The sequence below is a fragment of the Mastigoproctus giganteus genome, chromosome 6 (assembly GCF_048544385.1).
Source record: "Mastigoproctus giganteus isolate SK-2022 chromosome 6, ASM4854438v1, whole genome shotgun sequence".
NCBI classification, from domain to species: domain Eukaryota; kingdom Metazoa; phylum Arthropoda; class Arachnida; order Uropygi; family Thelyphonidae; genus Mastigoproctus; species Mastigoproctus giganteus.
The window spans coordinates 143,736,551-143,761,563 of NC_143580.1; the positions used below are offsets into that span (position 1 = coordinate 143,736,551).

The following is a 25,013-nucleotide window of genomic DNA, read 5'->3' on the forward strand; positions in this document are numbered from 1 at the left end:
TACTTCATACAGCATGTCCCACCCACTTTTTCTTACTATTGAATACACCATGAATTGTCAAAATAATAGAGCAAGCTTATCAGCGAAAAGATCTAAACCTCCCAAGGACTTCCTAATTCATTTCACAAATATACGTGGTCTCAATTCCAATCTCAACGATGTCCATTTCCACTTGCAGTCTTCCAAACCCCATGTACTTTTTCTGACTGAATCTCAGTTATCAGTTGATTCAACTACTGCTCATCTCAGATGTCCAAATTATTTGCTGTATGATTCCTTTCGCCTCAAAGGTGGTACTTGTGCATATGTCCGTTCTGATATTCCCTGTCAGAGACTTGGCAATTTGGAATCTCCTCTCTTTGATCTTCTCTGGCTTAAAATCTCTCTACCTCATTGTGTAAAATTCATCTGTTGTCTCTACCGTTCTCCCAACTCCACTAATCACTTGGAGCTCTTTGACTTCCTCTCTTTGCAACTTGACTTTCTCCAGTCCAACTTTCCTAACAGTGAGGTAATTTTCCTTGGTGATTTTAACGTTCACAACTCCAGCTGGCTTCCATTTTCTAGTCACACCGACCCAGCAGGTCAAGATGCTGAAGCTTTTGCAATTACGAATGACCTAGCACAGATTGTTCATTTACCTACAAGAATACCGGACAATCCTAATCATACAGCCAATACGCTTGATCTTTTTCTCACAAACAACCCTTCTAAGTACAAGGTTGAAGTGAGAGGTCCTTTAGGCACTTCAGATCACAACTTGGTGATTGCCTCTTCTCCAATGGAACCTTTATCTCATGGCTATTCCCAACCTCGTATTGTTTGGCATTACAAGAATGCAAAATGGGATGACCTGCGAGACTTCTTTTCTTCTTTTCCTTGGTCTGATTACTGTTTCAAAACTTCGGTTGTCAACGTTTGCTCAGATCGAGTCAGTGAAATTATTCTTGCAGGAATGGAATCCTTTATCCCACACTCCACTTTAAAATGTCGTCCTTTATCTAAACCTTGGTTTTCCAATAAATGTGCTAAGGCTGTCCAAGAGAAGAATGTTGCATATCGTAATTGGCTTGTTTCTAATTCTTCAGTTTCATTTTCTGCCTACACCAAAGCTCGCAACAATTGTAAAGCAGTTATTAATCAGTCCAAACTAGAGTTTGAACAGGCTAAGAGTAGAAAACTTGCTCTTTGCCCTAATGGTAGCCGAGCATTCTGGTCTCTTGCCAAAGCTATTGGCCGCAACTTTTGCCCATCTCTGCTCCCACCTCTGTCCAAACCAGATGGTTCTGTTGTCACTTAAGCCAAGGATAAAGCTGACCTGCTAGCATCCCATTTTTCTTCCAGCTCATGTATTAATGATCTTGGTAAAACACCTCCCACCATTCCTAACACGCTCCATTCAATGCCTCCTGTGGTCTTCCGTCAAAAGGATATCAGAAGGATTTTGATGAATCTTGATGCTAAGAAAGCTCCAGGTCCTGATGGTATTTCTCCACTTGTTCTCAAAATCTGTGCTCCTGAACTTACTCCTATTCTTTGCCGCCTTTTTTTCACTTTCTTATTCCAAAGGTGTTTTTCCTTCTGCTTGGAAATTTGCTCATATCCAGACAGTTCCTAAAAAGGGTGACAAATCCCTCCCATCCAATTATCGTCCCATTGCAATGACTTCTACTCTTTCTAAAGTAATGGAGAAATCCATTAACCGCCAACTCTTAAACTACCTAGAAACCTTCCGTCTGATCAATGATCGCCAGTATGGATTCCGTCAGTGTCGATCGACTGGTGATATTCTGGCTTATGTTACACATTTATGGACTAATTCAATGGAAAGGTTCGGTGAAACACAAGTAGTTGCTCTTGACATCTCAAAGGCTTTTGATCGTGTTTGGCATAAAGGTCTTCTAAACAAGCTTCCATCTTATGGTTTGCCAACTGTTTTTAGTAATTGGTTATCCAGTTTTCTCTCTGATCGCTTACTGAGGGTGGTGGTAGATGGCTCTCTGTCTTCTAACTTCTCCACTAATGCCGGTGTCCCCCAAGGTTCAGTTCTTTTCCCCACTCTTTTCCTCTTGAATATCAATGACCTTCTTCCATTGACTGGAAATCCTATCCATAGTTTTGCCGATGATAGCACATTGCATTCAACTTTCCATTTTGAGAAACCTTGTCCAGCTCAATCAGCTTCAAGTTCTCGAAAATCTGCTGCCAATTCCTGAAATGCCGATCTTCGGGTAATTCTCCAGTGGGGCAAAGACAACTTAGTTGATTTCAACCCTTCTAAAACTTAGTCTTGTCTTATATCTCGCAAAAAGGATTCTTCTGCTCCTATGCTTATCTTTGGTGACACTCCGATTTCTAGGCAAAATGATATATCTCTTTTGGGGATTACCCTGACTTCTAATCTCTCTTGGCACAAGCACATTACAAATATTGCTTCCTCTGCATCTAAAAAACTTGGTTTTCTCTTTCGCTCTCGGCATTACTTTTCTTCCAAACAGCTGCTCACTCTGTATAAATCGCAAATCCGCCCTGCCATGGAATATTGTTCCCACATCTGGGGTGGTGCCCCCAAAAACTCTCTCAGGCTTCTTGATTCCATTCAGAAGAGGGCAGTTAGGTTAATTAATGATTCATCTCTAACAGAGTCTCTCCACTCACTTTCTCATAGATGCACTGTTTCTGCTGCATGCCTCTTCTACAGATACTTCCATGGGCACTGTTCTTCTGAATTGGGTTCTATAATTCCCGCTCTCTCTTTCAAAACAGTCCGAACACATGCCGCCACCAGCCAACATCCATTTACTGTTCAACTTCAAACCCACAGAACCAACTTTTCATCTTCCTCATTTATTCATTCAACTGCCGTTTTCTGGAACAACCTTCCTTCATACGTATTTCCTGAAAATTAGGATCTACAGAAGTTCAAGTCCAATATCAACAAATATCTTCTTTCGTCTTCTCAACCTCCAACCCAAGCACGGTACTAAGTACTATAGGTTCTAATACCTCTTGTGTTTGGGGTTCTCATAAAAAAAAAAAAAAAAAAAAATATGAACTAATGAGACACATGGCAGAGAAGAAAAATGCATGGGATACATATAAATTAACACGTGACAAAGAAGCCTATGATAGATATAAGCTGGTCTGTAACCAAGTCACAAAGGATGTTAGGCAGGCAAAGGCAGATTATGAGAAATCTTTGGCAAAGGATGCAAAGAAAAACAGCAAAGAGTTCTTTACTTATGTAAACTTGGAAGGAAGGGGATGAATCAGATTGGTCCACTTGATATCGAAGGTTCAACTTTTGATGATCCTCCTCAGGTAGCTAACAAACTAAATGAATATTTTGCATCAACATTCACACATGAGGAGTTATTCAGTGAGGGGGAATGCCAGAGGTGTATTTGACTCTGGCAATAAGCTAGATAATCTTGTAATAACTGAGAGTAAAGTGGGAAAGAAGTTGTTGAAGATAAAAACACACAAAAGGGACCTGGGGTGGATGGGTTCTATCCAGTTATATTAAAGGAGGTAGCAAAGGAAGTAAGCAAACCCTTAGCCATAATTATGAGAGCTTCCTTGGACTCAGAGGAGGTACCCATAGACTGGAGATGTGCAAATGTGTCCTCAATTCACAAAGGAGGATCAAAGGCTGACACAAGTAATTATAGACCTGTGAGTTTAACTTCTGTTCCAGGAAAATTAATGGAGGCATTAGTTAAAGAAGCACTGCAGGATCATCTAGACAAGACTTCAGTTATAGCTCAGGCGCCTCCGTAGCCAGGTGGGAAGGAGCAGCAGTGCGTAGCACACGCTTCTTGATTAGACCGGGGTTCGAGCCCGTCACCACCAAATACGGAGAATGCGGAAAGGTCAGGGAATGACCACCGCATATCCCGGAGCAATATGGCCTTAGTTGCTAATGCTCCTAAAAACCAAACAACAACAACAACAACAGTTATAGCTCAGACAGAGCATGGTTTTGTTAAGGGGAGATCTTGCCTGACCAATTTGATTGGCTACTATGATGCAGTTACAAAAGAGCTGGATGCAGGGAATAACTTTGATATTATATACTTGGATCTTAGAAAGGCTTTTGATACTGTTACACATGGAAGACTGCTGCACAAATTGGATCACTGCCACCTAATGGTTCCTTTATCTACAAATTTTAATTACCCAAATGATCACTGCTGATAACCAGATCAAGAGTATTACCCTCTCTTGTTGCCTCTCGAACATTCTGCTGCAGAAAACAATCATCCAATAAATCCAGAAATGTCTTACTACTGTGCGAGTAACCAACCCATAAGTACCAGTCTATATCTGGGAAATTCCCCATTATAAGACATTCTGATTTACTAGCCCACTCTATTTCTCTGTACAATTGTTCATTGTACTCATTCGAGTTATTAGGCCCATAACACACTCCTACTCTTATTTTTGCTTTTACAGTGCTTATATCACACCAAATTGACTCAATGGTGCACTGTTCATCTATATCAACTGGATGCATTTCTTTTGATTTTATGGTTTTCTTAATTAACAGCATAACACCCCCTCCCTTCCTATGCTGTCTATCCTTTCTGTACACATTGTACTCCCCAAAATTCCAGTTCTGCATTCCTTATATCTGAGTGACACCACGTCTCTGCTATCACAACATTATTTGCCTTTGATGTCTTGACCAACACTTCAAATTCATCAAATTTATTTACTATACTTCTAACATTGGTATACATGCAAGTATACATGTACCTATTCTTATTAGTAGTAACCCTAACACATCCCACATACCCACTTGTTTCATGATGACTGCCATCAGTCACTGAAACCCCCAACACTCCTCACTCCATGCAGCTGCTTATTCTAATAGAAGTAGTGCAAGAATCACCGTCACCTCTGCTTGAAGCTTCTTTTAACCTTTTAGTCTGTGAATCACCCCAAGTTAGCAGTTTTCCGACCCACCTAACACTGCCTCGATAGCATCAGCAAATATTTTTGCACCCTTTCTATTTAAGTGTATCCCATTCCTGTAGAAGCAGTCTCTCATGTTAACAAGCACAGACCAGGCTGAAAAAAAATTTTACCCATTGAGCTTTGCACATTTCCTCCAGGGCCGAATTGATTGACAAGGCTCTAACCATGTACTCCCTCCTATCGTGTCTGGGCAGAATTGCAGACACTTTCAAATTTAACCCTAATTCACAAATGTTTTGCAATATTGACCTGTACTTGTTAAGTAAATCTGCAGATCTCCTACTCTTAGTGTCATTGGTGCCAACATGTAAAAGATGTAAAGCATATGTCATTTAAAAGATGATATATGCTTTACAATGTCATCAAGTTTTGCCCTGGAAGACAAACCCTGGTCCTATTCCATCTATCCTTTTTACACAATATATTCCCCGTCTCCCTGACAATAGAGTCACCAATGATAACTAACTACTGTAGGACCAGTGCATTCTGCCTTGGAGGTTTCCACTGTGTTGCCTGATGCCCAGGAGTAAGCTCTCGCGTTGAGTTGGCCAGATGAGAGCTTAACAGGCCCCTCATTAATTTCTCCGAGGGCGTTTACCCTACACCTCAAGCTCTCATAGATACCCATCAGAACGCTGAGCTGATGCCTAATTTCTAGACACTCGCTACACCTGGCACACACAAAGACATCCTACTTGGCTAGATCATATTCCGTTCCAGAGAGTTCGGCAAACATTTCACAAGTTGCACATTTTTTAAGGCTGTGATGCATTTGAGAATCACCCCCCCTCCTCAGTTCTACCACGAGTCACAGCACTCCTGCCACTTTGTGCCCGTTGCTTTTCAGCTCTGGTCTGGGGCATGATATTTTAAATTAATAACATAAATTTAGTTAACTAATTGTCAGTACTACACTATCTAATAGAATACTAAATGCAGGGATGCGAATTATGCTATATAATTTTACGTTAGAGCTACCTGTTTACCACAATTAAAAATTTGAATTCCCTACCACCCTATACAAAAACAATGGCTGCAAGATTCGAACGAAACAACAGTTTTACGTATATTAAGTAGTAATCTACAAAAACTCTTATCTAAATTAAAAATAAAAATAACCAGCATATCTAGAACTATATAGCTACTTATTAAGTTCAACATAAAATAACAATTAGGTAAATAAAATGGCAAACACATCGCTTTTTCAGAGCCTGTAATTCATAGCTGTAATTTTTAAAGAGAGTCAGCGCCCTCCGAAGGGAAGGGAATCACCAAGAAACAGAAGAATGATGATATCCAGCTCAGGACCCTGGGTGTGCCAAGCCCATACTCACCAGATGTGAGCCCCTGGGAATTTTGTAATTACTAATGACCGTGCACAGCTTGTTCAATCAACCTATCAGAATAACATTAGCAAAGGCACATGATGCAAGAAAGCAAGCTTATATAGCAGCAGCCAAAAAAAAAAACAAAAAAAACCTTATTTCACCCATCCACTCGCTAAAAAAGTTTGTCCAGTTCTGCCTTGAATCTATTTAAGCTATGAACTTCTACAACGACAGATGGTAGTTTGTTCCAGCAATCAACTACCCGCTGGGTAAAGGCAAACTTCCACACATCAATCCTACAACCATCTTTCCTCAATCTGAATTTATGCCCACTCAAGCGATTATTCTAAGCAAGAGGAAGTATCTCTCAGCATTGAGCATGCTCAAACCATTCAAGGCTTTATACAACTCAATCAGATCACCTCGCAGGTGCCTAGTCTCCAGACACTGTAATTTGCAAAACTTAAGCCTTTCTTCATAAGAGCAACCCTTTGTTCCATTCACTAATCTTGTTGCCCTCTGTACTCGTTCCAACAGCTCTACATCCTTCTTAAAATGAGGCCTCCACACCTGTATACAGTACTCAAGGTGTGCCCTGACCATTGCCTTATACAAGGGGATAATCACCTCCTTATCCCTGCTATAAAAATTCCAGTATATCATTGACAAGACACCATGAGCTACTCTTGCAGACTGTCTGCACTACTCAAAAAACTTCATATCTGCCTGCACAATTACCCCCAGGTCCTTTTCATTCTCTACCACTGTCAGTGTGGTATCACAGAGTTGATACATTACTCTGAGATTACTGCTTTCCATATGTAGTATTTTACATTTGTAAATGTTAAACTTCATTTGCCACCTCTCAGCCCATCTGCTCAACTTTTCTAGATCCTCCTGTTGCAGCAGCGTACTGTAATTAGTGTCATTAACAATCCTGCCGACCTTCGTATCATCTGCAAACTTGGACATTAAGCCTGATATACCATCAATATCATTAATGAATACAGAAAACAACAATGGATCCAACACTGAACCATAGGGGACTCCACTAATAACCTTAGTCCATGAAGGGCAGTGTCCATCGATTACCACTCTCTGTCTTCTCCCAGTCAATCATCCCTTTATACATAGCAGAAATTTGCCTCCAATGCCACACTGCTCCAATTTTTGCAGCAGTCTTCCATGTGCAACAGTATAAAAAGCCTTTCTAAGATCCAAATATATGATATCAAAGTTATTTCCTGAATCCAGTTCCTTTGTGACCACATCGCAGTATCCAATCAAATTGGTCAGACAATACGTCCCCTTAAAAAAAACATGTTCTGTCCGAGCTATAACTGTAGTTATAGCTTGGACACAGCATGGTCACATCTGGATCAAAATCACATTCTTTATCTAAACTTTGGTTTTACAATAAATGCACTAAGGCTATTCAAGATAAGAATGTTGCATATCATAATTGGCCTGCACTCAATTCTCTAGATTCATTTTCTGCCTAGATGAAAGTTGTAACAATTGTAAAGAAATTTTTAATCAATCCAAATTTGATTTTGAACAGGCAAAGTTATAGAAAACATGCTTCTTGTCCAAATGGTAGATGGGCATGCTGGTTTTTTTCAAAAGCTAAGAAAGAATGGTTGAAGGACATATATGTGGAAGTTTTCCTTTAGCCAGCACAGGCTTCCATCTGTTGTTGTGGAAGTGGATGGGTTGAATAAATTCAATGAAGAACTAGACAAATTATTGTAGGGTATGGATGGTTGTACCGTGCAGGTTTTTTTTTTTTGGCCGATGCTATGTAAGCTTGCTTTCTTGCATCATTTGCCATTATTAGTATTATTATTATTACTCTTGTATTATTTCTCTCTGATTGGGGAATTCCACTCCATGATGGGTACTGCTACCTACCAAGTACACAAGGTGGTTGTAATGTCTGGTGTTACTGTTGGTTGAGGAACTCTCTGACTATCCTACAGGTGTTTAGGATTGCAACATTTTGGAGTTCCTTTTAGGTGTTCTCTGGGAGACCTATTGCTGCTATGGTGCTATGTAGGGTCTTTGGCACCACACTGATGGTTGACACGATGATCGGGATGCTGCATATGCCACATCTCTTTGATCTCCTGTCTTAGATTTGTTTACTTCCTGATTTTTTCGCCATGGATTTTCTGCAAGTTGCCAGTGTTGGGTACCACTATGTCAATCAGATAGGTAGCCGTTTCCTTCTTGTCCACAAGGATTATGTCCGGTCTGTTGTGCGGGATTGTCCTATTTGTTATTATGGCATGGTCCCAGTACAGCTTGTAGGTTGGGGTCTCTTGTACTGCCTGGGGTTCGTACTTATAGTACGGTACACTTTCTTCGATCAACTGGTATTTCCTTGCTAGCTTCTGATGTATTATCCTGGCTACCTGGTCATATCTATGAGTGTACTCAGTCTGGGTGATCACCTTGAATCCCATGGTGATGTGTGAGATAGTTTCTAAGGCTAGGTGGCATCGTCAACAACCGGACTCCTTGGCGATGTATTTTTTATAGTTCCTGGTGTTGATTATCTGGTCTTGGAGGGCGAGCATGAATCCTTCAGTCTCAGGGAAGAGTGTCCCACTTGTGAGCCATGCATTAAAAGCAATGTTATCAATGTGATCTTGATGGAGGTCATTGTAGTGTCTGCACTGGAGTGTTTACTTTTCCCATGTTTCTAGATTCATATCTTGTGATGTCTGGGTGGTCGGGGATCCTCCCATAGGTTGAGTGGGGTATACCACTTATCTGTCTTTTTGTTGGCCTGGTGCAGTGGTGCTGTGTTGTTCTTGAAGTAATCCTTCAGGTTAACTATCCCTGTTTTCTGTTGCTCTATCAGATCTATCAGGCCACGTCCACCCTCCTTCCGAGCTATTGTTAGTCTCACCACTGCTGACTTCGGGTGGTGTTGGCGGCTCTTGGTCATCACTGTCCTTGTCTTTCGCGCAATCTATGACCCCAAAGGAATATGTTAGTACTGGAGTTGAATAGGTGTTTATGGCTTTAACTGTGTTCCTTCCATTCAGCTTTGCTTTCAGCAGGCTTCTGAGATTCTGACGATATTTTTATTAATATTGTTAGCCATATGGTGAAATGAAGCCTGAGGCTCATGCTGCAGCAGCCAAAAAAAAAAAAAAAAAATTATCCTGGGTTACCCTGATACCTTCTCTTTCACCAAGAAAGAGAAGAATAATGATATCTAGCCCAGGACCCTGGGTGTAGCAAGCCCGTACTCACCAGATGTGAGAACCTGGGGGGGGGGATTACTACTGCTATATACATATATTTTTTCTTTGTGATTATTCACCTGCGAACATATTATTCTTGACATTCAAACTTACTTTTCAAAGGACACCAGAAATGTCTTACTAGTGTGCGAGTAACCAACCCATAAGTACCAGTCTATATCTGGGAAATTCCCCAGATATAGACTGGTACTTATGGAACTGGTACCACTGCCGATTTGACTGCAGAAAGTTTCTTGCCTTGAATGTCGTTCACGTAAACTGTGGTGTCTCAGTTTAAAGTCTTTCAGCCAACCTGTGCTTGCCTTAAAATCTTCATTACCTATTAATTTTCAATTAAAATCCGATACTTTATTACACAACATTGGGCCAGACACTGGTTCACGTAAACTTTGCTCTGAAGAAAACAAAAAAATAAAGTGAGTGCACTTTCTAAACGACATTTTCCGGTTTTTCACATTGTCTTTGTTCTGCTAGATTCTCCTTCACTATCCATAATCGACCCAAATTCTTGTTATAGCATTGGAATTTTTCTTGATGTCGTAAATTGTCGAAATCCCCACATTAAACTCTTTGGAGAGATTTCCTATAAATTTCCACCTTTTCTAATTCTATCAATAATTTTCGTTTTTTGTTGCAATGTTAGAACTGTGTGTTTTCTTTTTGTTCACATTTTACCTTAAAAAATTGAGAAAAATAATAAATTGCAGAGTTTCGGGCCTATATTATTCTTACCCAATCTGGAGCTAAACTAATCTGAAATTCACCCATGGTTTCTGAGAATCAAAATTCAATATTATTCTTACCCACTCTGGAGCTAAACTAATCTGAAATTCAACCATGGTTTCTGAGAATCAAAATTCAATTTGCAAACGTGATCACTATAACCAGTGCTTACTGTACTACTGTTAATAAAAAAGAAAGACTTCTGGGTAACCGATGTTATATTGTATTTTTAAAACAAAATTTTATCCTGTCTTATTTTATTATTATTCTATTTTAATTTATGTTAACAGTTTCAGTCATATATGGTTGGTGTATTCCACTGCAGTTATTATGAGTCAGAACTTTCCCAACCCCAGAGGCCTATCTGAAGAATTGATTTTTTTCTTTCATTTGATTATTTTTCCTTTCTTTATTATTTGTTAATGATTTATTTAGTTAAAATTTATTTCTGCAAATTATATAAAAATCAAAAATTGCACATGCAAGCATGCACACACAAATACATAAGCCCCAAGGGTTCACATTGGATGGTATGGGCTTGGCACACCCAGGGTAATGAGTTGGATATCATCATTCTTCTCATCATGGTGATTCCCTTCTACTTCTGACTCTCTCTCTCTCTCTCTCTCTCTCTCTCTCTCTCTCTCTCTCTCTCAGGGTATTTTTTTTTTTTTTTGGCTAGTGCAGCAAAAGCCTGAGGCTTCCTTGTACTATGTGGCTAATAATAACCCAGCGAAATATAGGCCAATCACCGACCTCCCAACAATGTACAAGATCCTGACCAGCTGCATAACTAGGAAGATATCAGACCACTTTGAGAGCCAGAACATAACGGCCGAACAGCAGAAAGGCTGCAAGCTGCTGAGCAAAGGATGCAAGAAGCAATTAACCGCGGTTATGGAGCAGACCTACAAGAAGCACTGCAACATGTACACAGCCTACATTGATTACCGCAAGGCCTTCAACTCTATGCCTCATAGGTGGCTAACAGAGGTGCTGAATATCAACAAAGTTTATCTGATAGTGACAAACTTCCTAGGAGAAACAATGGCAAAATGGAATACCACCATTAAGGTCGAAAACATCACAAAGAGGCCAATCCCCATCAGGAGAGGAATCTTTCAGGGAGATGCACTGAGCCCATTGTGGTTCTGTCTAACACTTAACCCGCTATCCACCATGCTCAACAGTAACAAGTACAGATATAATCTCAAAGAGGGAAGGAAGAACCTGTACACCCTCACCCACCTGATGTACATGGATGACATCAAGCTCTATGCGGGAACCGAGAAGCACCTCCAGCAATTACACCAGAACACCGAAGAATTCAGCAATGATATTAGGATGGAATTTGGTCTAGACAAATGTAAGACTCACGGATTTCATCAGGGAAAATTAGTCAACCAAAACTACCAGCTGCAGACTGGTAAAGAGATCAAAGCTATGGCAGAGGGAGAGACCTGCAAATACTTGGGAATGATGCAGGCTCAGCAGTTACAGCACAAGGAAATTAAGGTCTGCCTGACCAAAAAATACCATCAGAGACTCAGAAGCCTGCTGAAAGCAAAGCTGAATGGAGGGAACACAGTTAAAGTTATAAACACCTATGCAGTCCCAGTGCTAACATACTCCATCGGGATCACAGATTGGATTAACAACGAGTTGGAGGATATCATGAGAAAGACAAGGACAATGATTACCAAGATCCGCCAACACCACCTGAAATCTGAAGTGGAGAAACTGACAATTGCCCGGGAAGAAGGAGGAAGGTGCCTGATAAACCTCATTGAGCAACCGAAGACAGCGATAGTTAACTTGAAGGATTACTTCGAGAAACAGACAGCAGCACTCCAGCAGGCCATAAACAAGTTATACAAGCAATATACCCCACTCAACTTAAGCTAGGAGTCCCCCCAACCAGAAAGCACAAAAGAAGCTAGTTATCTGCTTCTTTGATGGACAGAGAAAATACTCCATGGCAGACACTACAATGATCTCCATCAACGTTACATAGATAAAATTTCTTCCAATGCATGGCTCACGAACGGGAAGCTCTTCCCAGGATTCATGTTGCAATTTAAGACCAGGTAATCAACACCAGAAACTATAGAAAATACATTGCCAAGGAGCCCAGAGTGTTCAATGACACATGTCGACAATGCCACCAGGCCTCAGAGAGAACCAACACATCACCGCGGGATGCAAGATGATCACCCAGACTGAGTACACTCTTAGACACGACCAGGTAGCCATGATAATACACCAGAAGCTAGCAAAGAAATCAGAGTTGATTGAAGAAAGTGTACCATACTATAAGTACGAACCCTAGGCAGTACTGGGAATCCCAACCTGTGCTGGGACCATGCCATAAAATATGGATAGGACAATCTCACACAACACATTGGACATAACCCTTGTGGACAAGAAGGAAAAGGCTACATATCCGATTGACATAGCAGTGCCCAACACTGGCAACCTGCAGGAAACCCATGGAGAAAAAATCAGGAAGTACACGAACCTAAGACAGGAGATCAAAGAGACGTGGCACATGCAACAAGTAACTACCATCCCGACCCATAACAACCATAGGTCTCCCAGCGAACACCTACCAGGAACTCCAGAAAGTAGCAATCCTGAACAACTGTAGGAAGTTTGGGAGTTCCTCGACCAATAGTAACACCAGACATAACAACAACCACCCAATGTACTTGGTAGCAATACCCGTCACAAGATGGAACCCCCAATCAGTGAGAAATAATATAAGAGCAATAATAAATAAAAATAAATTTTCTGTTTATACTCCAGCATGACAACCAAGTCAGTAAAGATTACAATAAATTGTCAATACAAATATTTATCGTATTTAGTAGTCACGGGCTTAAACCCTGGTCCACTCAAGGAACGCGTGCTATGAACTCTCGCTCCTGACCACTGGGCTACGTCAGGCCTAAAAATTCTGTTTACACTCCGGCACGACAACCAAGTCAGTAGAGTTTACAATAAATCGTCAATACAAATATTTATCGTATTTAGTAGTCATGGGCTTGAACCCTGGTCCACTCAAGGAACACGTACTATGCACTCTCGCCCTTGACCACTGGGCTACGTCAGGCCTGATAATAATTATAATATAGATATAAATTGGATTTTTTGGTTGAGGAGAAACCTGTGAATGTAGTGCGATTGAAAAAAAATAAAAAATGTTGAAAGAGTTGTTGTGCTGCAACTGATATTGTGTTCTCACGCAATTAGTCTTGTGTAAAATTTCACTTCAGTAAAATAGTGTTTAGATTTCATAAGCTAGGGAAAGTTTCAGCCATTAGCCTTGAACTAAAATTTTTTCTCTGAAGTTTTTTTTTTTTTGCTCTACACCTGTTAGGTGCAGCATGACCATTTCCAAATTAAATATTGTATAAATGTATTGTATTGTATAAATAATAGGTTCTCAGAAACATGCAAGTGTCTGGTTACATTTGGTAATATAGGGTATATAAAAACTTCTGTAAGCTTTTTCACTGGAGGCACTCCTGACTGGTTTCTAAATTCTTAGAGGTCACAATGGTGGAGAGAGTAATTTTGAAAGAGAATGGAATAACAACATTCCAGAGAAGACATAAGACATTAATATAAAACATCAGCTCATAAAAATAGTAAGTAATCTAATTAATCATTCTATTTATTAATTTTGAATAATACATATGCTGTAAATTACATACCTGAGTCTTCAAGGTATCTTTTACACACCAGAGTATTGCTTTCCATAAACTGATTTCTTTCTCATTTTTGTCCTGTGGAGGGGAAACAGAGAGAGGGGAGGGAGGTTAACAGTTCTAAGCATAATTGTTTATTTTTCAGGCTTATACATGTTGTCCTATTCTTGCAAATATTAAGCTCACTAATGTATAATTTAAAGAGTTTTAAATGATAATTACTGACAAGAAATAAAATGAATTAAAATGCCTCTGTTTTCATAAAAAGCAACTATTTTATTATAGGGTATTCACTGCTAAAAATGGCAGTTTACACTAAAGATTACAGTATAACATATATTTCAGAATTCATGACATTCATTGAACCTCTGATTTCTAAATTTTGTCCAGAAAATATCCTAAGGGAGAAAGAAGATTAAAGTATTCACTTGCATCTTTTTCCACCTTTTTGAATAATGGAACCCTTTGCAATGAGTAAGAAATTAGCAGGGCACAAAATCAATATAAACTTTGGCTGCAATTCCACCACATGCTTTTTTTGAAGACAGCCCATGATGAGTCATATGTTTCTGAAACCAATCAACAAAAGATTCAAAATCTTCAATATTCATACAATGTACAAATGATTCAACTTTTTAAAAGATCTCTGTCCATGGAATATTTTTTGCATTTTTCAATTTTTCTTTCCCATTTTGCAATGACAGAAATGTTATTTATTTTACTTTTAAGTGAGAATATTATAAGAAAAAGGCAAAAAACAAGATAGAGTGGTCTAAATTTCTGGTTCTTATGGAGAATTCATTTGTCCAACTGGGGTGCGATGGAAGATTCTGGATCTTAGCAGCATATTGCAGTAGTAATGTTTTCCTACAAAAATGTAATGGAGGATCATATGGTTCAATATAAAGACTTTGGATTGGAGAAGTCCTGAAAGCACCCAAAGCAGTCCTCAGAGCACTGTGCTGGATCACATTTAGACGTTGTAAAGCAGTGCTTCTGGCAGAGTCATATACTGGACAACCGTAATCTAAGCATGAATGGATTAAAGTTCTGTAAAGATGCATTAAACTATACCGATCAGCTCCGCAAAACATGGACGAGACAGATCGAAGTATGTTCAAATGCTTTAGACATGTAGTTCTTAAGTGAGTAATGTGAACTTGGAAGTTCAACTTGATGTCTAATATCAGTCAAAGAAATCTAACGGTAGTGACAAGTGGGATTGGAGTATTATTTATTTGCAAGTCAAGATCAGGATGGAGAACCTGTCACTTGCAAAAGTGAGTGGCAGTACATTTCTTTTCTGATAGATGACAACCGTTCTGCTAAGTCCAGGATTCTATTTTGTTTATGGCAAGTTGGGGCTGCCATTCAATGGTATTGCTGCCTTGAGACATCATCTTGTCATGCTGCTAACTTGGACTGCAAATAGTGTTGGCCTAAGCATCGATGCCTGCAGGACTCCTTCTTCCTGAATGCGAGAAGCAGAGAGTATGTTTTTATATCGAACCTGAAAAGAACACAATTGCAGGAATTTTTGATATTTCAGGCAAAGAGACACTAAGTCCCAGAGAGTAATTATCCATAAGAATACCACGATGCCAAGTAGTTTTAAATGCCTTTTCAAGGTCTAAGTTGACCATGACTAGATATTTCTTGACAAAGGCATTGCAGATGTGAGATTCGGCTTTGTTGAGCACATCTAAGGACGTCTGATGATCTGGCAGCAGATTCTGTGACTCCAGGATGTAAGTGGGTCTTGTGTGAAACATCCTTTCGAAAATTTTACCCAAGCAGCTTTTGAGAGATATGGGCCTATAATTTTGAATCAGGGAAGGATCTTTGCCTGGTTTTGGTATAGCAATAATGAAAGGATGATGCAAGGAAGAAGGACAGGCATTTTCACAGAAGATCCAATTGCTTTTCAGGTAAATGCTTCAGCAAAATGTAATGAATACCATCTGGGCCTGTGGCACTATTGCATGATCTTTTTAATGATTCTTTGAGTTCTGTTAATGTAAAGGGTTGGTTGTATGAGAAGGAGTGGCGTGTGAAGAAGTTAATTTTATGACATTCTGCATCTGCTTTAATGTTTTGGAAAGAGGATGCACAGGAAGCCAAAGCAGAAATTGTGGAGAACAATTCTGCTAATGCATTAACAACTTCTTTAGAGGTAGATAAGTCTTTCCCTTTCCAATGAAGTATTGGAGAGGGTAGCCGAGCAATTTGCCATTTAGGGTCTATATCCTTCTCCAGATGAGCCCTATGTTGGTGTCTCTTCTTATGATTGAGGCAAACAATGCACGAGTCATATTTTGATTTACGTATAATTTATCTTGCTTTTGCTTTGAGTCACTTATAAGCAATTAAGTCACTGGTGGTAGGATACATACAGAAATTACTCCAAGCACGATTTTTCTCCAATTTGGCATTAAAGCACTCTACATTTCCACCAGTGATTTCGGTGGGTGTGATATGTCTTGGATTTTGCAATAGAAGCATCTGGTCAGATGCTTAGCTGCAGTCAGAATCTGGTTAATTTTGCAAGTGGTTACATCATCAACTGGTTTCTGTTGAACATGAATTCTATCTAAAAGTATTTTGGAAGAATTGCCATCCCAATTCACCATATTAAACTTCCAATTGGATTGTTGATCAGGATTTTGAGTTACCACTGTTTGTATTGAGCAAATGGTTGGAAAGTGATCGCTATTCAAGGGATCAATAATACAGACCATGCCATAATTGGAAAGATGAATGGCGAACAAATTGACAAGTCCACTGCAGAAGTAGATCCTGTAGGTGGGTGGATACAGGTAAGAGATCCAGAGTTCAGTAAATTAAGAACATTCTTATTTATAAATTCCTCAATCAATTTGCTTTTGCTATCCATTGTAGTGAATCCCTAAAAGAGGTGTCCATTCAAGTCAACAAAAAGATAAACTGGAGTTGAGTAATGTGGTTGTCAAGTTCTGATTTCGGAAGTGGTAGAGATAACAGAATATAAAGGGAAACAAGGGTAACTGAAATATCCACTGTAATGCGAGCAGCCGTAGCTTCTAGATTCGTTCTTAATTGCATAGATCTGGAGGGTACGGTAGAACAAGAATGGCTACTCTTCCACGTGCTGAAGACTGAGTTCCTATCTTGTCTGTAGATCATATAATTTGAGAATTTTGGCAAAATTTTGGGTGACAAGAATGTCTCCTGGAGGCATACACCTATGGGATTGAATTGAGGTAATAAATCCAGAAAAGAATAGCGAAAGCTTAAAAAGCGGTACTCACCTTGAAATAAATCTGCGATGATTTACTTGGGTAGCGTGGTTAATGTTTAAGTTGAATTGTTAAATTGAAAGGGAGGGAAGTAGGTAAAAGTTGACTGAGTTAAATGGGCGCAAGGAAACAGAAGTGTACACATCCAATCCTTGGTTGTCATCGAAATAAAAGAAAGAAGAATAATTAAAAACTATGTAAGTGAATCCGGTGAAGCCAATAGTCTTTACGAGGACTTTCGTTAGTTAAAGAACGTCTTCAGTTGACAAATGTGTGGGGAGAGAATGCGCATGGTATTTTAAGAATAAAAAATTATACTCTCGTGATGCCTTTTTTGACATGTGGGAACTTTAATCTCGAGAGGTTCCAAATTGGGGAAAGATTGAAGGGGAGTTTAGAATTTAGAATTTCTAAATATTGTGAATACCTTTGCAACGAGTTGCCATGATATTGCACTACTTCGAATAAATACTGCTTTACCAAAAGGAGAAGACTGTTGTTACTTATTCTCAGTGGATACCACATCCCAGACGGCACCGTTTCAGAGCTGTTTGGCCATGCTTCTTTTGGCCCATGCCATCTGAGTGGTGGTATCCGCTGAGAATAAGTAACAACAATCTTCTCCTTTTGTAAAGCATTACTTATTCGAAGTAGTGCAATATCATGGCAACTCGCTGCAAAGGTATGCACAATATGAGATATAACTTAAATGATGTTGCCTTTGCATATTTGTGCTAATTCAGAGTTTAGCTGCGTACTAATATGATGCATTTGCACTAACATATTGCACTAATATGTTATTATAAAATCAAAAATTAACTTTTTATGTGCAGTTAATAAAAGCTGTTTGACTTTAGCTCCTTTCACGTTTTCACCTGTGAACTTTAATGATTGCAGCACTAAGTTTAAATAAATTATACAAAATGAATTTCAACAAAGTGCTGCTCCAAGCGAAAAAGTTCCCACTATGTTAAAATATGTTGCATAAAATGTGATTGTACAAATTAATGCCTAATACGATAGGAATAAAATATCTTTTCATGTTGACATTTTTTATGCTAGTTTGATGGAGCTATTTTATTTGAGCATTATTACCAACAATCCAGGATTTCTAAGAGATACACACTAATTTGATTTATGCACCAACATTGAGCCATGATGATGAAGAGGTTGAAGAAATGTACATAGAAATTGAGAATCTTCTAAACGATCAGAAAACCCACTACACTATCATTATGGGGAACTTCAATGCTAAGGTTAGAGAGAGACAGAACAGTGCAGAAAGGGAAACTATAGGAAATTTTGGAATGGTGAAAGCAATGAAAGAGGTGAAAGACTTGTGGAATTCGCAGAATCTCAAGGCCTGTCAGTAATGAACACTTTTTTCAAGAAAAGGATGAACAGAAAGTGGACATGGAGGGGTCAAAATGGATTAACAACTAATGAAATCAACTTCATCCTAACTAACAGAAGATATATCGTGAATGATGTTACCGTCCTGAACAAGGAAAATGTTGGAAGTGATCAACGAACGATAAGGTGCACACTTGATATAGATGTAAGAAAAGAAAGGAAAAAACTAACTCAAGTAAATAATACCAAGGTCTTTGAGATAACAGAAGAGGAGAAAAAAGCAGTATGTACTGGAACCTAAGATCAAGTTTGTTTGTTTGTTATTTGGTCTTTAGGAGCATTAGCAACTAAGGCCATATTGCTCCGGGATATGCGGTGGTCATTCCCTGAATGACCTTTCCGCATCCTCCGTATTTGATGGTGACGGGCTCAAACCCCGGTCTAATCAAGAAGCGTGTGCTACGCACTGCTGCTCCTTCCCACCTGGCTACAGAGGCGCCGATCAAGTTTGAGATTTTGCTGACTGCTCAGAACCAAGATATCAACGAGGAATATTACAACTTTCTGAAAGTGATAAAGCCCACGAAACCTATAAGTAAAAAGAAATCGAAAGGAGAAAAAATTAGTCATTGTTTTCGTGAGCATGTGGCTGTTCCCAAATGCTACAGGTGCCGCCGCTTTGGTCACATGACCCACACCTGTAAGCAAACACAGCCTACCTATGGCCATTGTGCGGACATTGGACATGAATTCGCATTTTGCCCCAGGAAAGCAGAACCTGCAATTTGTGTGAACTGTAAAGAAACGAAGCTGCCATTTGATCACTCACTACGAGATAATAAGTGTCCAATCTACATAAAGGCTAAGAGTGCACAACAAAACAGAACCGACTATGGGGAATAACAGGAATCACTATAATCAAACAAAGATTAAATTCGCACAGCACAATGCTCAGAGATCTAAGGCTGTTGCCGTACAAATGGCTAAAAAAGCCACGGAAGAAAATTATGACATACTAATGCTACAGGAGCCCTACACCTACAACAAAGAAGTAAAAGGCTACCGCCTACATTACAAGATCATACAAGTTGATAGAGACAACCCGTGGGCTGCCATCGCTGTCCGGAATCCTGACCTCACAGTAACCAAGATCTCAGACCTATGTACAAACTGGGCCGTATGTGCCCATATAGCCTCACTGTTAGGGGAATTTTATGTCACCTCTATATATGCCCGTCCGGGAGAAGATATATTGCCCGTGACAAGATATTTGCAAAATATCCAACTACAAATGCAGAATGCCAAACTCATAGTAGGAATGGCTGCCAACTGCAGATCCCCTGCTTGGCACAGTGAAAGACCAGACCGTGGGGGTGCAAGAAATGGTCAGCGCCTGGAGGATTACATCTCCAACAGTAATCTAGCAGTTCTGAACAGACCTAATCAATCATCAACTTTCTCCAGCACACTATGGGAGGCAAATATAGATGTAACTCTGGCCACTCGGTCGATTGTTGGGCATCTCTCCCCCTGGGTGGTACAAGAACACTGGACTACCTCGGCCCACAGAGTCCTAACCATTGACCTCCACCACTTCCTCGTAGCGCAGTATCCACTTAGATTCCTCTCGCCAAGATAAGCCATCCAAAAAGCAGACTGGAACTTAGTCCAACAAACATTGATGGAAAAAGCCAGGAATTTCGACCCAAAATATCTCATTCCAGACCAACACCAACAAAAAGTAACGCAACTTATAACTGAAGCAGCAAACATGGCCATCAGGAAGAAGAAGCCCATTCCCAAAGTGGTCCACTGGTGGTCACCAGAACTCCAGGCAATAAGACAGTGAGTGAATAATGCCCAAAAAAGGTTCCAAAGGGCACGCAGATCTTGGCCCCAAGCAGAGGTTGACATACTCAGACAGCAATACCGGGAGGTCAGGAACCAATATACGGCTCAAATTAAAACAAGAAAGAGACACTCCTGGAAAGACCTTGTATACACAGTGGGAAATATAGACCCCTGGGGATTGGTATATAAAATCACCACCAGTAAATTCACCAGGGGAGAAGTCGTTGCTGCCACCTTAACACCTCAAGGGACATACACCATATCCTCGCACTCTTCCATTAATAATATATTGGACCATATCCTCCTACCTTCAACAATTCCATACACGCCGAACAGAGAACTCTCTGCGAGGGGAATGATAAATACTCCACCCAGACAGTGGAGCCCCCTTTCACGATAACGGAACTCAACATAGCTGCAGCCAAAATGCAAAACAGGAAAACTCCCGGCGAAGATCAAATAGAGCCGGAAATACTAAAAAAGGCAGTGGAAATTATACCGGATACTATATTAAACCTAGCAAATCAATGCATCACAGAGGGTTTCTTTCCAATTTCGTGGAAGACAGCCCGAGTCAGACTTATCCTGAAAAACCCCACTTAACCCCAGGACGTGCCAGGCTCATACAGGCCTAACGCTCTGCTGTCGATGCTGAGTAAGCTCGTTGAACGACTCATCTACCACAGAATCGAAAACCGTTACCAGAATGCTCAATTGATGTCAAGAAACCAATTTGGTTTCAGGAGGGGATGCTCCACCACTGATGCCTTCGAGAGGATCATCGATGCAGTCAGAAACGGTAACAGGAAATATTTCCTCCTCATCTCAATTGACTTCGCTGGAGCCTTTGACTCCCTCTGGTGGCCCAGTGTTCTGGCCAGGCTCCGACGGGCTGAAATCCCATTAAATTATTTCGCTGCATGAAATCTTACCTGGAAAACCGAAAAATCAGTCAGCACGCCCTTTACCTCTGTATCCAGACCGGATTACAGGGGCTGCCCCCAGGGATCCATCCTGGGGCCGCTCCTGTGGAACCTGGTGCCTGATGAGTTTTTAAACCTGGATGTTCCAAATGTCATTACACAGGCATACGCTGATGATCTGATTATGATGCTTCAAGCAGACAGCAGGACTCAAATGGAGGCCATAGGCAATCATGCCACACACATGCTACAGGATTGGGCCAAGAGGAATCTTCTAACGATCTCAACCAAAAAACAAACTCAATACTCCTCAGGGGTCACCTTGACCCTGGCAGACCACCACTAATCAAAATAAATGGAGCGACCATCAAACTCAAACAGGAACTAAAATACTTAGGAATAATACTAGACCGAAACTTGAACTTCACATCTCATCTCTGTTATGTCAGAACAAAAACAAGGAGGCTCTCCGCCCTGATAACCAAAATCACCAAGAGGGACTGGGGACTAAAGAAGAGGGCCCTCTCCCTTCTATACAAAGCTCTCTTCATCCCTATCCTTGCCTATGGTGCAGGTGCCTGGTATCAGAAAGCAAACACATAAGCCAACAAGAAAAAGCTGGAGTTGATCCACCGATCTATGCTATTGACAACAACAGCAAGGGCCTGCTGCCCCGTGAGCACCCATGCGCTCCAGCATTAGGGGAAGGAAGGGGAAGGAAGCTCCTGGCGGGCTTCCTTCCCCTGGACCTGGAGATTGTGCGCTGTGGGCTGCTACACCAACATTCGAAAGGAAGAACTTATCTCCAAACTTATCTAGGTTACACAACAGATTCAGAGAAAAGCAAATCCTCAGAAAATAAGAGGTTAAGGGAACACCTGCAATCTATCTGGCAAAATAAATGGAATCTTACCACAAAAGGGCAAGTCACCAAAAAATTTATACCCGATGTCAGCACGGTATATCCTACTTCCCTGTCCTGGTTTTCCCCTGGCTTGCACACCACCTTCCTTCTTACTGGACATGGCTCCTTCAGAGGGAAACTCCAAGAGTTGGGAATCTCCGACAACCCGAGCTGTAACTGCGGTCAGGAGGAAACCTGGGGAAAAAAAACCATGACTGTGACAACTATGAGGACCTCAGATGTCAGCTATATACACGCATCAACTCCTGCTAAAAGACCAAGAAGAAATAATATTGCAAGAAGAAGATAATTACCAGGCTTTCACCGTCTTTGCCCACGAACTCTTTGAAAGATAAAGATCCCTGCCACATCATCACTAACCTATGAAAACACAGACGTAACTAACTGAGATGACTGCGAAACTCTGAACTAGTGATCACCTGAAGCAAATAACAACACATGAACGTAACAAACTGGACCTGACTTCTGGACTTGGACCTCCACCGGATCAATGCAAAGAGGAAGATTGCAATTTGGACTCGGACCTTGAAGATTGCATCTTATGATGCCATACAGCCATATAGCGCCCAGGCTCTGTCTAGCCTGATTTTTACTCTTCTTTCCCTAGCAGGGGGAGAGGGGATGGCCTGCTGTCTCCTCCCCCTCCTGCAGTCCCTCATTCTCCTCTGGTGGGGCATGGGCATGCCCCACTATTTCAACAGGGGTCATCTTCCCTATAGACCTCTTACTTCCAATTTCCAACTGCCCAGTCTTCCACCTCCGCTCCCATCTCTTTCTCCTTACAACAGTGCCTGCCCCACACGTACAAATTTAAAACACCAAAATTCATTCCCGACGTATTAGGAAATCTTATCACCTCCAGTGCTTATTCCTTATAGTCCCTCTAAGTAGCATATAATGTACCATCAGTGCCCAAAAGAAAAGAAGAATTTTTATTTTAATTATTTTTTATTTATTTCTTTATTTATTTTATATATATATATATATATATATATATATATATATATTTTTTTTTTTTTAGGTCCTAGCCACTGAAATCTCAAGAAAATAGGTGGTAGGACCTGCCAGAGCAAACTTTAAGGGAACACCTGGCTTGCCTCCACGTGGCGGAGTACATAAACGACAGGTCCCATCTAGGGCCAGGCGGCTAACAAGCCAGAAGAACAAGGGGCACAACATATTACACAACACATGACCCACACACTTTTAAACATCTGGCATTGACAGCGTACTGTCCTCGATACAAAGAACACACGCGGAGATGGGGTAAATCCCTCGTGCCGTTAGACCCAAAAATACTCTATACCCTGTCAGTGTAGTACCACAGAGTTAATATGTTACTCTGAGGTTGCTGCTTCCCATATGCAGTACTTTACATTTGTCAATGTTAAACTTCATTTGCCACCTCTCAGCTCATCTGCTCAACTTTTCTAGATGCTGTTGCAGTAGCATACTGCCGTTAGTGTCCTCAACCATGCCAACCTTCGTATCATCTGCAAACTTGGACATTAAGCTTGATATACCATCATCAATATCATTTATAAATACAGAAAACAACAATGGACCCAAAACTGAACCCTGAGGGACTCCACCAATAACATTAGTCCACGATGAGCAGTGTCCATTGATTACCACTCTGTCTTCTCCCACTCAACCATCACTTTATACATAGCAGCAATTTGCCTCCAATGCCACACTGCCCCGATTTCTGCACCAGTCTTCCATGTGCAACAGTATCAAAAGCCTTTCTAAGATCCAAATATATGATATCAAAGTTATTCCCTGCATTCACTTCCTTTGTGACCACATCATAGTATCCAATCAAATTGGCCAAGCAAGATTTTCCCTTAACAAAACCATGCTGTGTCCGAGCTATAACTTTAGTCTTGTCTAGATGATCTTGAAGTGCTTCTTTAACCAGTGCCTACATTAATTTTCCTGGAACAGAAGTTAAACTAACAGGTCTATAATTACTTGTGCCATGCTTTGATCCTCCTTTGCGAATTGGGGTCACATTTGCACATCTCCAGTCCATGGGTACCTCCCCTGAGTCCAAAGAAGCTCTCACAATTATGGGTAAGGGCTTGCTTACTTCATTTGCTGCCTCCTTCAATATAACTGGATAGATCCCGTCCACCCCGGCTGACTTTTTTATGTTTATCTTCAACAATTTCTCCTCCACTTTCCTCTCAGTTATTACAAAATCATCCAGCTAACTGCCAGAGTTTAACTCACCTCTGACATTCCCCTCCCTGAATAACTCCTCATGGGAGAATGTAGATGCAAAATACTCATTTAGTTTGTTAGCCACCTGAGCAGGATCATCAACAGTTGAACCATCAATATCCAGTGGACCAATCTGATTGATCCCATTCCTTCTAGAGTTTACATAGGTAAAGAACTCTTTTCTGTTTTTCTTTGCATCCTTTGCTGCCTAATCTCCTTAGTGACTTGGTTACAGACCAGCTTATATCTATCATAGGCTTCCATGTCACCCATTAATTTATATGTATCCCATGCATTTTTCTTCTCTGCCAAATGTCTCATTAGTTCATCTGACATCCATTTCAGCCTAAAAGCCTAGTAGCTTCCAAGATGAATTCTTTGAATGCTTCCCATTTTGAATTTGCTGTTGGTAACATCATCAGTTGGTCCTACCTATAGAATTTA

The 25,013-nt window shown here is 40.5% G+C and overlaps 1 protein-coding gene across 2 annotated transcripts in view; it reads right to left on the reverse strand.

Moving 5' to 3' along the window:
* Positions 1 to 25,013, reverse strand: part of LOC150084630 (lysosomal-trafficking regulator-like) — an 813,382-nt gene that overhangs the window by 696,453 nt on the left and 91,916 nt on the right. For both annotated transcript variants that reach the window (XM_090375369.1, XM_090375368.1), the window contains exon 4: positions 14,023 to 14,094. In XM_090375369.1, the coding sequence (XP_090231495.1) occupies positions 14,023 to 14,094 (72 nt within the window). The remainder of the gene's footprint in view (positions 1 to 14,022; positions 14,095 to 25,013) is intronic.